The sequence below is a fragment of the Anguilla rostrata genome, chromosome 18 (genome assembly GCF_018555375.3).
Source record: "Anguilla rostrata isolate EN2019 chromosome 18, ASM1855537v3, whole genome shotgun sequence".
Classification (NCBI taxonomy): domain Eukaryota; kingdom Metazoa; phylum Chordata; class Actinopteri; order Anguilliformes; family Anguillidae; genus Anguilla; species Anguilla rostrata.
Window position 1 is genome coordinate 9,963,201 of NC_057950.1, and position 15,026 is coordinate 9,978,226.

Consider the following 15,026-nt stretch of genomic DNA (forward strand, 5'->3'; position numbering starts at 1 on the left):
TGTTCATAAACTGAGAAAAAAACGTTTTTCTTTTACTAAATGGTGGAATGCCCTAAGGTATGTGGCTATGCCCACAAAGGAACGGAGAGAGAGAAAGAGAGAGAGAGAGAATGTCAAAGCATAGCTGAGGTGATTAGCGAAAGAAAGGTCGCATGCTAGGCAAGCCTTTTTATACTTATTTACGCTGGAAATGCAGATCTACAGGAAAATGGCAGCTGTGTCACCCACTGAGTTTTTCTCATTGTCCAAAGGGGCTGAAATACCTTATGGAATTAAAACATATTTTGATTCTCGTTTTCTTATAGATATTTTTGAAACTAGAAACAGCTGCAGCAAATGCAACATAAGAATAATAATATGCAGTTAAAAATTCAGCTTTCATTTAGCAAAACATAGCAACTGTTCCTCCTTGCCATTTTGTTCCATACTGGTACTCCATCAGGATTTATTTTATTTTATTTTTTCATACCTGGAAGGTCAGAGGTTACTGTTTCATGTTTTGTTATTGGCAGGTCTCTCTGGTGTGCGGTCAGTTGAACGTTTATGTGCAGACAAATGCTTTGAACATGGATAACCTTTTTGGCATCTAAGAAAGTTGTCTAAAAGTTGTCATATGGATCTGAGGTCATTGCTGTGAATCAGTGGTGTGTTCCTCTGCCCTTGGGGATGGTTAAATTACTCACATACGTCAACTTGCACCTTTAGACAGAGTACCCACCACCTGTTTGACCGCCACAGTTCTAAAACCCATTTTAACCAAAATAACCGTTTTCGCACTCTTGCCAGCCAGATAATAATCCAACTCTCACAGGCAAAAGGCGACAGACAAAAGAAGTCATGTTCAGTTTCCAAGGCTATTCTGATCTCCACGAGATAATGTGGAAAGTAATTTTTTATTGCATCCTTAATTGTGAGACTCGTATTTTTGTATTTGAGATCCAGCTGTGTGGAGCACAAAGGCGAGCCTCTTGGGGTCCCCTCCAGTGAGCCCGAGCTCCATGCCATCCAAAATATACAGGCGACTGGCTCTTTGGACAGAGGTCCCACTGACATCTGCTGCACAGCTTTTATCCAGCTGCAGCTTTGCCAGACTCTTCTGCTGCAGGGGGGCAGAGAGCGAGAGAGAGACAGAGACAAAGAGCGAGAGAGAGAGAAAGAGAGGAAGCAGCCCAACCTGCTTCAGTAAGGTTCCGAAGCCAACCTTAGACAGCAGTGACATTCGTGTGAGGTTACAGAGTTATATGGGTGGCTGTGTGTGTGTGTGCGTGCGTGCGTGCGTGTGCGTGTACGTGTGTGAGCGTCTCCTTTAAAATGGTACCTGTGTAAAAGACGCCTTGGGTGTGTTAGGGTTGGCCATTCCCTCAGTAGGTGCTCTGGTGAAGGAAATGTCAACGACAATGATCCCAGGCTCTTCCTGCTCACAAAGCTGCTTGTAATGTAGGATGACATCACCCCTTTCAACAGGCGCAGGGTGAATCATGGGCTGGCACTATTAATGTTTCATCATTGTTGACCCAGCCCTGAGTTTATTGGGAGTCATATGTTTTCAAACTCAGTACGTTCTGTCAACTTCACTGTTTTTAACAGCTTGTGATGTGTGCTTTTACGTGAATATGTTCACTTAATGTGAAAACGTGGCTACATTGGGCCATATTTAGGTACTGGTATTTGTATGATCGGTCCTGGGTTTCTCTGGATGTGGAACATAAACTGAGTCTGAAGAATAAAAATGACCCAAATCCACAGTTATGTTTGTAGGATCTAGTGTCTCCAAATGGTGCTCTTTGGAAAGTGAGGAAAACTGAGTGAACAGTGGGAAAAAGCATTAAAGGTCACCGTAAATGATTATATTGTACTATCCAACAGGCAGATATCTGAATTCCATGGTGTTCAAAGGAGAAGAGAAAATATCAAAATGGCTTTATTACATACACAGTAAAGTCATGTATTATCAAGTACAATGCCAAATGTTGTTATTTATTTATCCCTATTCTTGGTTACGGTGCCCCTTGTTTCAGTCATAAAACTGAGTGTTCTTCTTGTGTGTGTTTGTTGTTGTTTTGTGTGTGTGCTCTTTTGGGTGGGGAGGGTGCGGCGAGCTGCATGGACAGGCACCAGGTGGTGGGAGTGCTGCGTCAGATGGAGAAGTTCCTGAAGGGGCAGGAGATGCGATTCACCGAAGGGCTCCGGATCATGAAATCCAAACTGGCGGCCCTGCAGAGCTCGGTCTCCAGGCTCCCCCAGGCCGACCAGTACTTGGGTAAATGCGCAGCGCCGAATGGGGGGGGGCGGTCACGTCTCACCAGCCTCCCGCCAGCCAGCTGCACCCATTGTAAACTGAGGAAAGACGCTGAATAATGTGGGCCTTTGTTTGCGGCGTGTGCTCGTCACTGTAGCATTACTGTTACTGGTTCAGGCTTTTCCAACCGTGACCGAAGGGAGGTCAGGGGCTCTCAGCAACATTTATTCTTATTTTCCCGCTTGAAATAGAAAAAATAATAATTTCACGACTTCAGTTTAAACATTTTCATATTTGATCGTTTCTCTTGTAGGTACGTATTTACTGAACAGTGAAGGGATTTTATTTGTTGCATTTCTAATCCGCATCTGTAAACTGCCTGGAATGTGTCTAATGTATAGGACAGAACTCATTCCTTTAGAAGTACTGATCTGTGTGATCACATGGAGACCACCTGTGGGGCAGTCATAGTGCATTTCCACTGCATTACATTATTCATTTATTTTATCCAGAGTGACTTAGGCAGCTTACATGTTGAAATACTATCCCATTACACCCAGGGTCAACAGGGGGTCCGCAGGTCCCTACGGGTAGTTGAGGGTGCTGTCGAAATTCGCTGGCTAGACTTGATATGCAATGACTGTAGATTTGGGGACATACAATATTTCAAAATATAAAACCTTTCTTTAAAATGTAACCCTTTTTAACTTATGGTGGGGGTCCCCTGGATGCCTTTGAGCCTGGGTGGGGGGTCACTGGAGCAGAAAATGTTTAAAACCCCTGTATTACACAGTTGGATAGCTAAATTGATAGTTCACTTTCTGGGTTTCTTAAAATTTTATTTCAGTTTTAGTGTTTTTGTTTGGCCCACCATTATTGTGTGCAGTGTTATATTTTAGATATTTTAGATATTTGCAGGAGTTTCTGATGACCTGCTGGCTTTGTGTGTTATTTTCTTTGGACCACAATCTCCAAATGGCCAAAACTAATTTTAAAGCAAGTTGTTCATCAGAAATGAGTCACCAGCAGCAAGAAGAGCAGAGAGCTAGATGCTGGCATCTGGAGTGGTAGAGTCCAGAGTACTCTTGTGGAATCTTTACAGGGACAGGAATGAGCTGGAGATTGCCCTGCATCTCTGGCTCATCTCTGGCACAGCGATGGGCCTGAGGTTCGGGCCAACATCCAGGGAAATGCAGTCTGTCACCACCTGAGGCAAAGAAAACAGGGAAGATTAGATTTATGCCGTGGGAAGAGTGCAGGCCATGGATTATTTCATACTGGGCCATTTGCAAAAAAAAGCCAGTGGGCATGCAGGGTAGCACCAGTGTGCACTTCAAGGGAGAATTACTCCTAAGGCAAATTTATATAATAAAATTATCTGTGATTCATAACAGTAACAAATGAGTGAGATTGTCCATGTTTCTGTCTTTCACAAAGGCTCTAGGAAGGGAATTGTATTTCTCATGATAATGCATAATTACAACATGACTCTTTCGTGCAGGCTGTGTTTGGCTGCGGAGTGGTTTTCCACCTCATTGCATGCACTTTGATGTGTTCCACATTCCCACCCGGGGTTATAAATCAACACTGCGTGAGGACATGAACCGAATCCTTTTCGATTCTCACCCGCGAAACGTACGCAGAAACCCAGTTCTTGTATTGCCCTCTGTGGGCCCGTAAATTTCATCGGGCTGATTTGTGTGAAGTGAAACTCAGGGACAGTGTTTCACTGAGCGCATGGAGCATTTATCAGCCAAGCCTGTAAGGGCCATTTACACTTTGAGTTCTCAGTTAGGCCGGGTTCACTTTTTCATGGACCTTCCCGGTTTTTAAACCTTTCTGTGCTTCCCTCTTTCTCGGCTGCTGTAATTTGGATGGGATTAGACTGGAGAATCAGAGGTCAAAGGTCGGATTACAATGGCATTGTGCCTGCGTCGTTGAAAGTGTGAGAACTCTGCGAGTACAGTGTTGCGCCAGCGCATGCTTTGTTTTAATAAGGGCGGGTCACAGAAGCTGTATCCGCCCATTACGTAGTTTGCGGGCTCAGAAGATAGACTGTTTGGGAACCCCGGCTGAAGCACAATGAATGCGAAACTTATGATTTTATGGTATTTGGTGTCCCCCTCCTTCCCATTTGTACATTCATCTTAGCCAAGAGAGGATTTCTGATAAGCTTTGGTTCTTAGTGGTGGGGCTCAGAGTGAAATCCACTTGTTTTGATGTCGTGAGGATTCTGCCGGGTTGGTGGGAAAGATTCCGGAGGTTGGTGTGATTCAGGTCTTGTGGTCTATGGAGAGGATGTGTGTACACCAAGTGATCTACTCAAACACGTCAGCAGGGTCAGGTCACTATTATGATTTGTCTGTAATATCTGCCTCGTGTGGGGCTTGTATCCATTGCAGAAAAAAGTAAAAGTGATTTTAATGTAGGATGTGGGAAAATTGTTGGATTGAAATTGTCAGGTCCTGAAAATAATTTTTGTTTTGAAGATGTTTGGCAATAAATCAAACTGTAGCATACTATACTATTTATGCCACATCTATCTATCTATCTGTCTATCTATCTCTTGCTCTCTCTGTCTCTCTCTGTCTCTCCATCAAAAAAGACAGTGATTTTACAAGGTTGCAGATGACTCTCTCCCTTCCAGAATGGTGTCCTAAATTGATCGTTGGTGTGAAATGAGGATCTACTCTGTCACGCGTCTCGTCTTGCTCGTCAGGTGCCAGAATTGGAGGTGTGGTGGTTTTGTGTTATTTGGCTGCGAACGCTGAAGCTGTCACACATTCTGCTCAGCGGGGTGGCGTAACAACACTGAACGCGGCCCTGTGGACGGTTCTTGGCTGACGTAGAGACAGGTTGATAAGTGTCGCTGAGGCAATAGAACCTAATGAATGAGTCCACTCCAGTTTGGCACGGTAACTGGTTTCGTCGGTGAATACGGCGCATTGTTAAATTGAAGCCCAGCTGTGGGCAGCAGTGTAGTGTAATGGTTAGGAAACTGGGCTTGCAACTGCCAAGCTGTAGGTTTGATCCCCAGGTGGAGCTCTGCTGTTGTATAGTTGGGCGAGGTACTTGACCTGAATTGCTCCTGTAAAACATCCAGCCATGTAAATATGTTGTGTATAAAAAGAATGTAAGCTGCGTAAATCATGGATGAAAGTGAATGCTGCATGCCTAAAATGTAGTGGTAGGGAACTTTTGAAAACCATGTGCTTCAGATTACTCCAGAAGGCCTTTCATATGTTACTTATGGTTTTGTATATTACAGAACCATGCCTTACATATTTTCCAAACCGTTTTTTGTCAGAAATTCATACTGTAAAAATCTCTGGGTATTAGTTTGCCAAAGACACTCAAATTTGGCTAAACAATTCCAATTTTTTTAGGATGTTCATTGTGTTATGCATATTGTTTGTAGACCAATCCAAAACCTGCACACAAGAGAAGACAATCAAATGCAAACATCTCAGATGATTTATTTTCAATAGATACAGCTGATTTTGAGAGCCATTGCTTTCTGGTTATACAAAACTTTATAAGTGATTGTGTTGCAATAAACTATTGTTGTACAGACCTTTTTCACTCTTTCTCCACAAGCTGAAATTAAAGGAAACATAGTCAGTGATCCACATATACACCCTCCCCCCTACACTGACCACTCCCCCCCCCCAAAGAACACATTCCTACTCCAAGGATTAAATGAGGCATTTCCAGCATCCCTTCCCATGAAAGTTCCTGGACATTTCCAGTGCTTGTAATGACATTTGGATGTGCTCCTGACAGCAGAATATTATTCGTTCACTCTTTCTTTCTTTTTTTCTTACTTCCTTTCCTTCCCTTCTTCCTTCCTTCCTTCCTTTCTTCCTCTGTATCCTGCCCTTTCCCCCAACAGCTCCCTCTACCTGCCCTTCCCTTGACGCCCCGTCCCACGGAAGGAAATTTGGCTCTAAGCACCTGATAGGCCACGAGGTCCACTTCGCGTGTCACACGGGGTATCAGCTGGTGGGTCCGGCCACACGCGTGTGTCAGGAGAACGGCACCTGGAGCGGGGTGGACACCGCCTGCAAAGGTAAAACGCTGCCCAGCTGACCTCCGTCCACCAATCAGGGAGGGGACCAGTGGAAGATGCGTCGCTGCTTGTCAAATGTAATGCTTATGGGGCTGTTTGCTGGCTCATCCTGGAATCTGATGTGCAGATGCTCCCCTCCATGGGCTGGCATTAATCCTGAACATGCTGACGCTCGCTGTTGTTGGCCTACACGTGCACTTACGCAGTAGAAAGCACAAACATGGTCACACACAAATACCACATACACATACACGCATGCACACTGTGTAATACACACGCACTCGCGGTAATACACACACACACACACACACTGTAATCAACACACACACACACGTGATAATACACACACACACACGTGGTAATACACAACACACACACACGTGGTAATACACACACACACACACACAGTGGTTTATAAAACAAACACCAGTGGATAAACACACACACACACACACACACACCGTGGTAATAACCACACACACACGTGTACCAAGCTGCCTGGTCCCTGAGTGGGACCCAAGCCTCACTGTGCTTACAGAGGATTACGTAACCTGATGAGACTGTGAAGGTTGATCTGAAAAGGAGAGGAATGCTGTCGCACCGTGAGTGGGGTGTATCTCCGAGGATTAGGAAAGCCCCCCCCACACCCCCCAAAAAAAATCCCCAATCCACAAGCCTTGAATCGGCAGAATTCCTGAGCCCATCGCGGCCGCCACATTATCCCAGGGCCCTGGGGGAAGTTCCCGTCCCCATTCAGGGCGACCTTGACCGGCTGGGCTGAATGGAAACCTGAAAGAGAGGAGAGGGACCGAGGGAACTGGGAGGAGTGGGGGGGGGGGGCATCAATCAATAGAAGAGGTTCCTCACCACACATACTCAGATAAGGGAGAAGAAAGGACGCATTCTTCAGGTTGTTGGGGGCTATGATCCTTGCCTTCATCCAAAATAAGAGACATTCAAATGTCCCGGGACACTAAAAACACCTGTACTGCATTCCGCACTGCATTGTCTCTCCCTCCACCCCCACCTCCATGGTACCCTCTGAAAGCCCAGCGCTAGCAGGCTCTACTGGAAGCCAGCCTTGCCCCGCTCACGTTTCTCTCCCGCCTCATTTCCAGCGGCCAGCGTTCGTGGCAGGTTCCGGTAGGCAGGGGTTAAGTCCCTGTGCCTTTCATTAAATGGGTCCGCGGGCTAATAGCGCGCAAGTATGTAAAGCACGCTTTTGACGGCTTCCTCTGTCTGAGCCTCTTGGCACTGGACGGGACATTCCAAGTGGTGCGAGAGGGAGCCTGTGACAGTGGGGCGAGGGGGGGGTGAGAGGGCGAGGGGGCGAGGGGGCGGGAGGGGGAGTGCCGTGCCCTGCGCGGGGACAATATTACCCCTGTGGAGGTTCTGGAGGGAAGCAGCAGCAAAGCGAAGGCAGAGCTAAATTTGGAGGCTGCTACAAAGGCACCACTGAGGAGCGAGAGGGGCATAAATATGAAAATCGCGTCGGCGGCGTTTAAAAATATCCAGAGGGCCTGCGAGAGGCGCGTGCGGGAGCCTGGAAAAAAAGGCAAACAAGCACACAAGGGGGCAGGGGGCTGCCAAACACTACCTAACACAACCTCCCGTCCCACGTGATTCCTCAGCACTACGCAGTGCAGGCAGACCTAAGGCAGCCATCTCTCTGCTTAAGCTGTGTGGAGAAACACTTAAACTCATCGCCAGAGCTGCTTGTTATCACCTTCATTCTGCCCGCATGTTTCATTTTTAAAGGACAAACAGTAAACCTAATACATAAACTGGGTAATGTAGTATGTTGGGGTCAGGGTTAGGGATTTATGGATGTGTTTGAATTCCACACTGATTGGACCCAGGTTTGTGTTTTCCTTTTTTTTTTCCATGGTCAGAAGGTGAAATGCCTTCTAGTGTCTTTGCTTGCGCAAGTTCAGAGTGCACTGGAGGTTTATCGAAGGGCACTTTCTGCAACTACCCTGTGGGCAACACACAGGCCACACTTTACTGTTACAGTAATGTAAGCGGTAAAAAAGTGAACACTTGTCAATGGGCAAATGAATCCAAACCCACCTGGAATGTTGTGCAAACATTCCCCATTCCATGCTGCAGCGCGTGATAAATATTTCACTCTGGACCCCCATCCCCCCAACCCTCCTCCCCTTTTTTTGGAATCCCTATTTAAAAGGTATTTGCTGCTGCCCAGTGAAATTTCCCAGATTTACAGGGCTGTGAACTGCTATAAAGTGATTGGTGGAGGTGTGAGGTAGGATTATACTGGCCCCTTATTGGTCCTGGAGAGCCACAGGCCCTGCTGGTTTTCATTGTTCCTCTGGATTTAGTTGATCATTGAGAGCAGTTGATGACACGATGTACTCACTTCACCTGGCTACTTGGGTCTGACCTGGGTTGTTTTAGGGGCCCTTGAGGTGGAAAGGTTTTGGAACCCCTAACCATGATGATCCATCCATTGCTTGCAGACATTAGTGAATGTGCCAGTAACCCATGTCAGAATGGAGGCACCTGTGTGGAGGGGCTCAGCCAGTACAAGTGCATCTGCCCACAGAACTGGAGTGGGTCCCACTGCCAACACCAAACCCAGACAGGTGTGTACATCATCATCCCCCACAGCATACCCACCCCACCTGCATCATCATCCCACACACCATACACCCCCACCTGCATCATCATCACACACACCATACGCCCCCACCTGCATCATCATCCCCCACACCATACCCCCCCCCCCACCTGCATCATCATCACACACACCATACCCCTCCACCTGCATCATCATCCCACACACCATACCCCCCCACCTGCATCATCATCCCCCACACCATACCCCCCCCACCTGCATCATCATCCCACACACCATACCCCCCCACCTGCATCATCATCCTCCACACCATACCCCCCCACCTGCATCATCATCCCCACACCATACCCCCCACCTGCATCATCATCCTCCACACCATACCCCCCACCTGCATCATCATCCCCCACACCATACCCCCCACCTGCATCATCATCCCCCACACCATACCCCCCACCTGCATCATCATCCCACACACCATACCCCCCACCTGCATCATTCACCTCTACTTTTACCTTTAGCGCCCGAGGTGAATTTGAACCCCCAACCATATCCCTCCACCGACATATAAGTGCCCCTAACCATTCACAATAGGCACCGGGGCTCAGCAGTACATCATCTCCCACAGAACTATCCCACCCCCCACCGACATGTCATCACATCCCACACACCATACCCCCCCACCTGCATCATCATCCCACACACCATACCCCCCCACCTGCATCATCATCACACACACCATACCCCCCCACCTGCATCATCATCACACACACCATACCCCCCACCTGCATCATCATCCCACACACCATACCCCCCACCTGCATCATCATCCCCCACACCATACCCCCCACCTGCATCATCATCCCACACCATACCCCCCACCTGCATCATCATCACACACACCATACCCCCCACCTGCATCATCATCCCACACACCATACCCCCCACCTGCATCATCATCCCACACACCATACCCCTCCACCTGCATCATCATCACACACACCATACCCCCCACCTGCATCATCATCACATACACCATACCCCCCCACCCCACCTGCCAACACCAAACCTAGACAGGCGTGTACATCATCATCCCTGAAATCTAAGCGAATGCAACGTATGTGGGCGGTGTTGTCTAATTGGTTCTCAATAAGGAGTGTGTGTGTGCGTGTGTGTGTGTGTGTGTGTGTGTGTGTTTTGGTGGCCGGTGTTGTCCAGCCACAAGCCCTCCTCTGGGATGCGGGGTTAAAGTTAACCCCTTACGTGCCGCTCTCTCTCTCTCTCTCGCAGCGCCGCCGGAGTGGAGCGTGATGAACGACCCGGCCTTCAGCCGCAAGCCGCGCTGCGCCAAGGTGGACCACGCCCAGCACTGCAGCTGCGACGCCGGCTTCCACATGAGCGGCACCTCCGACAACACCATCTGCCAAGGTATACCCCACACCTGGGAACACACCAAGGTATACCCCACACCTGGGAACACACCAAGGTACACTCTATACCTGTACTCACCCACACTACTGAGGTACACTCTATACCTGTACACACCTACACTGTGCTGAGGTACACTCTATACCTGTACACACCTACACTGTGCTGAGGTACACTCTATACCTGTACACACCTACACTGCTAAGGCACACTTTATATCTGTACACAACCACACTGCTAAGGTACACTCTATACCTGTACATACCTACACATACCTAAGGCAGTGCAGATAGTCTGGCACTGAATCCCTTAAAATAGTGTGCTTGAAATGGACTTTGGTTTTAAATGGCAGTGCAGATAGTCTGGCACTGAATCCCTTAAAATAGTGTGCTTGAAATGGACTTTGGTTTTAAATGGAGCAGTTAACATGAAAATGCAAAGTAGGTCAGATTGCTATCAAAAGAAAGTTATATTCCTGGACCTTCCTAATTGTCAGAGCGGCTAATAAAGCTTCATGAGTTGAAGGCCAGTTCAGTCAGTGTGCAGTAAGTAGTGCTGAGGTTCAACAGGAGGGTAATGTCCTGTAAGTGTGTGGATGTCTGTTCACTGTTCCTGGGCAGTTTTGAATAGTGTAGCATTACCCAGTATTGGGCAGCTGCAACAGCAACACCCTGTTTCTGACACATTTTTCCATATTTTGCAAGAGATGTTATGCTCCCTGATTCTCAGTAAGCCATAAAACACATGACCCGGGACCCAAGGGGGTCATTGCAGATGAGAAAAGATCATTTCTTTCTCTCTCTTTTTCTCTTGCTCTAACAATCTGTCATTTGTGCCTTCCAGATCAATCTATTTCTCCCTCCAGCTCTGTTTCTCTTCACTGGCCTACAAATCACTCCATCTCTCACTCCCAGTGCTCTATATTTTTCATTTCTCAACAGTTTTTTCCTATCTTTTGAATATTGTCCTTATCTGTCTGTACTCCTGACAGCAGACTACGGCTGTTTCACTCTCTCTCTCTGTCTCCCCTCGGCCTCTCCAGCACTGCAGCTGTGAAGCTCTCTCCATGTGTCGGCACATGTGTTGCTGTAGTCAGCGCGTGCGTGTCTGAGAGCGCTGCACCCACGTGCGCTGACCGTCGCGTTTCGTTACATTATTTCCCCCCGTGCCCCCCGGGGCACTCATCCCCTGCCCCCCCCCCCCCCCCCCGCAGACGTGAACGAGTGTGAGGTGTACAAGCAGGACCGGGGGATCAAGCTCTGCGTCCATGCCTGCGTCAACGTTCCGGGGTCCTTCCACTGCTCCTGCCCCGAGGGCTACAAGCTCCTGCCCAACGGCCGCAGCTGTGAGGGTGAGAGACGGGCGGCCCGGGACTGGAGGGGGGGGGGGGGCGGGCGGGGGGCTGGGGGATCGAGCGTAGCGGGGGACAAAGACTCATTCATGTGTCTAGACCAGGGGCTGTACAAGCACCATGAAGTGTGGGGTGTGTGTGGGGGGGGTGTGATTTATGCACTGTGGGAATCCGTGAGGTCACATGAGCAGGAGGTCTGGTAGGGTAAATAAAGAGGGAATGAGAGAATAGAGGAGAGGAGGGATGCAAAGGGGAGAGCTGTGTGTCATTGCTCAGGGAAGGGGGCGTGGGGTGAAGCCGTGTGAGAGTGTGAACGCGGTCGGTCAGGCGGAGCAGAGGGCGGAGGTCCGTGGAGGTTTGGGTTAACCCCCCCCACCCCCACCCCTGGGCGTGGCCTTTGTCCGCACGTGCTCACACTTGGCCCGATGGCGAGCGGAAAGCGTGACCTCACCGCTTTCACCCGCTGGAGGAATGCTGAGGACGGGAGGCCTTTGGAGAAACTAAAACGGGGGGGGGGGGGACCCGAAAAAACAAACGGAGCCCCAGGCCCCCTGTCTCTCTCACGGGTGTCTGTGCCGCTCGAGTCAGCGGTGCCCCCTTGTGGTTCCAGACGTGGACGAGTGCCTGTCCCAGCAGCACAACTGCACCCACGGCACCACCTGCATCAACACAGGGGGGAGCTTCCAGTGCGTCAACCCGGAGTGTCCCCGTTCCCACGGCAACGTCAGCTACGTCAAGACCTCAGCCTTGTAAGTGAACCCCGGTGATCAGATTGGCTTGGTTTAAGTACAATAGTGGGGTGGGGTGGGGGGTGGGGGTGGGGGGAGAGATGTGTCTATAGGGTTGATGTCTGTGTCTGCCAAGTTCCCACTAAACAATAGCTGTGGTGAGATTCTGTAGCTGTAGCTGTCAGTGTAACTGGGGGAGAGAGAGAAAGAGAGGGCCAGAGTGGGTTACATTCGTAGGGAAGTGTAAGCCATTCTTACTGTGCGGCTCACACGTCTGTGGGAGGGAGGAGGTGATGGGACCCCCATGACCCCCATGGTTATTGGCACAGCCTCAGCTGCCCTGTGTCCCTGTCTCCCCTGCAGCCAGTGTGAGCGTAACCCCTGCCCCATGGACAGCCGCTCCTGCCACCTGGCGCCCAAGACCATCTCCTTCCACTACCTGTCCCTGCCGTCCAACCTGCAGGCGCCCGCCACCCTGTTCCGCATGGCCACGGCGGCCGCGCCGGGCCGCGCCGGGCCCGACAGCCTGCGCTTCGGCATCGCCGGCGGCAACGCCAAGGGCCTGTTCGTCATGCAGCGCTCGGACCGGCAGACGGGGGAGCTGATCCTGGTCCAGGCCCTGCGCGGGCCCCAGGACGTGGCCGTGGACGTGGACATGTCCGAGTACTCGGACCGCGCCTTCCAGGCCAAGCACGTGGCCCGGGTGCACATCCTGGTCTCGCCTTACGAATTCTGAGCTCCGCTCCGCCCCTGAGAGAGAGAGAGAGAGAGAGAGAGAGAGAGAGAGAGAGAGAGAGAAAGAGAGAGAGAATATTCCTACTGCCTCAATCACTCACCCGTTTGCCCTCTCACCCCATGTACACACACACACACACACACACATATATCCCACAGCTCAGGGCTGAAAGAAAGGTCTTTTTGTCTTGACCTCCCTCAAGCCCAACAGAGAGAAGCAGGTTCTGAGGGGTCCAGTCAGCTGGATCAGAGAGGGTAGAGAGCTGGGTCTAAGCGAGAGAGAGGGGTCTGGTTCGGTCTGGTCTGATCCCCATAACGCCATGGAGAGAGAGAATGGCTGATCACCAAGACGACGGTGAGGTGAGATCACTGGCACGGAGAAAATGAGCAAGGCAGGTAAATCACATGTTGAGAACAAACCAGTTGGTATATGAACTAATGTAACAGTAAACATTTTTTGGTTCCTAAGAAACCAAACTTATCCTAATTTTGATTTGTTCAGGTGTGGGCTTTAGAGTTGCCTCAGAGTCCTGAGGTTCTGTACTTGGATGTGCACTGCCATTGGTAGAACCGAGAACTTGAGTCCCGCCTTCCACACATAAACACACACATAACAAGCACCATAGATCCTATTTATCGAAATATTTTTTGTACATCTGTAAAGTGTGTTGTCCTTGTCTTTTGTCATGTCAGTTTGTTTATTCTTTCTTGCTTCATCGTTCAACCAAACTGCAGGAGCAAATCATGTTAAGCTTACTGTAGAGTAATACTGTGGACACACATCTGTTATATTTTTTGTGAGTGATACTGTAGAAAAATTACTAGATATTATTTTAACAGTAATGGCACCATAACTACAGTCTGAGGCTCTTGCTGATGCAGTATGTATCAGGTATCTGACATCATAACCCATCGCTTGACGGTGTGCCTTATTAATATCTCTATTACTTGTTGCACATGAATGTTTCTACATAACTGTAATAAAGCCAGCACTATAGTTGTTCTTTTTTATATGAGGCTCTGTCCCTTTGAGTGAACATTGAGTGAATATTGATGTATTTTGGTAAATTAGGAACACCCATTCCAGCTCTATGATTTGGAGCAGCTGACTTTAATAAGATGTGAGAGAATTTCAATAATATAGTCTGGGTGTAACTTCTTAAGAAATTAAGAAGAAATAAGTCTAAATCTTTACCTGAGAGTTTGAGACAAAAAAAGATGCTATAGCATCTGTAAAAATAACCTTTAATGGAGGAACAAAATTTGAATGTGTTCAGTTTGAAAGGACTTGGGAAATAGTTAAATTTCCTATATTCCTATATTCTGACAAACATTTATCAGAATATAGGTATTGTACTGTGTAGCAGCAAAAAAGGGCAATAGCATGCTGGGATATATCACAAAAAGAACTGAGTATCACTAAATTAACTTAATATTGATATTATTCAATGCATTTTTCAGACCACTTAGAGGATTGTGCGGCCTTCATTAAGGTTTCTAAATCTATGAAACGGATTAACGAAGTGGACAACAAATTTTCATTGTGAGTTATATCAGGTGACATTTTGGGTAGTTGAGGAAGTAAAGGTGATTCAGGCAGTGTTTCTTTACGCAGGGAATTGCCAGGTCATTCAGAAGAGGTAGAAACCCTCAGGGCCCAGACTTGATGCAGTGCTGGACACTCTCTAGTCTGCAGGTGAATGGTGAGTCTAGATGGGCTGAATGGCATGTATGTTCTCATCGCCATGTGTTCTTATGTGGCTGATTGGTTTTGGGCGCGCTACTAGTCCTTATCGGTAATGGAATTGCCTCCACTTCCTGTTAATGACTCCAGAAGGACACAATCTCCAAAGAGACTGTCTTTTTTTGCCGCTTATTCTTAT

At 48.5% G+C, this 15,026-nt stretch overlaps 1 protein-coding gene across 2 annotated transcripts in view; it reads left to right on the forward strand.

Moving 5' to 3' along the window:
• LOC135245019 (fibulin-7) overlaps positions 1-14,154 on the forward strand; it is a 22,241-nt gene extending 8,087 nt beyond the window's left edge. For both annotated transcript variants that reach the window (XM_064317775.1, XM_064317774.1), the window contains 7 exons: positions 2,089-2,260; positions 6,132-6,308; positions 8,786-8,911; positions 10,192-10,329; positions 11,543-11,680; positions 12,291-12,429; positions 12,772-14,154. In XM_064317775.1, coding sequence (XP_064173845.1) covers positions 2,104-2,260; positions 6,132-6,308; positions 8,786-8,911; positions 10,192-10,329; positions 11,543-11,680; positions 12,291-12,429; positions 12,772-13,144 — 1,248 coding nt within the window. In that variant the 5' untranslated portion in view covers positions 2,089-2,103 and the 3' untranslated portion in view covers positions 13,145-14,154. The remainder of the gene's footprint in view (positions 1-2,088; positions 2,261-6,131; positions 6,309-8,785; positions 8,912-10,191; positions 10,330-11,542; positions 11,681-12,290; positions 12,430-12,771) is intronic.
• Positions 14,155-15,026: the final 872 nt, after the last annotated feature.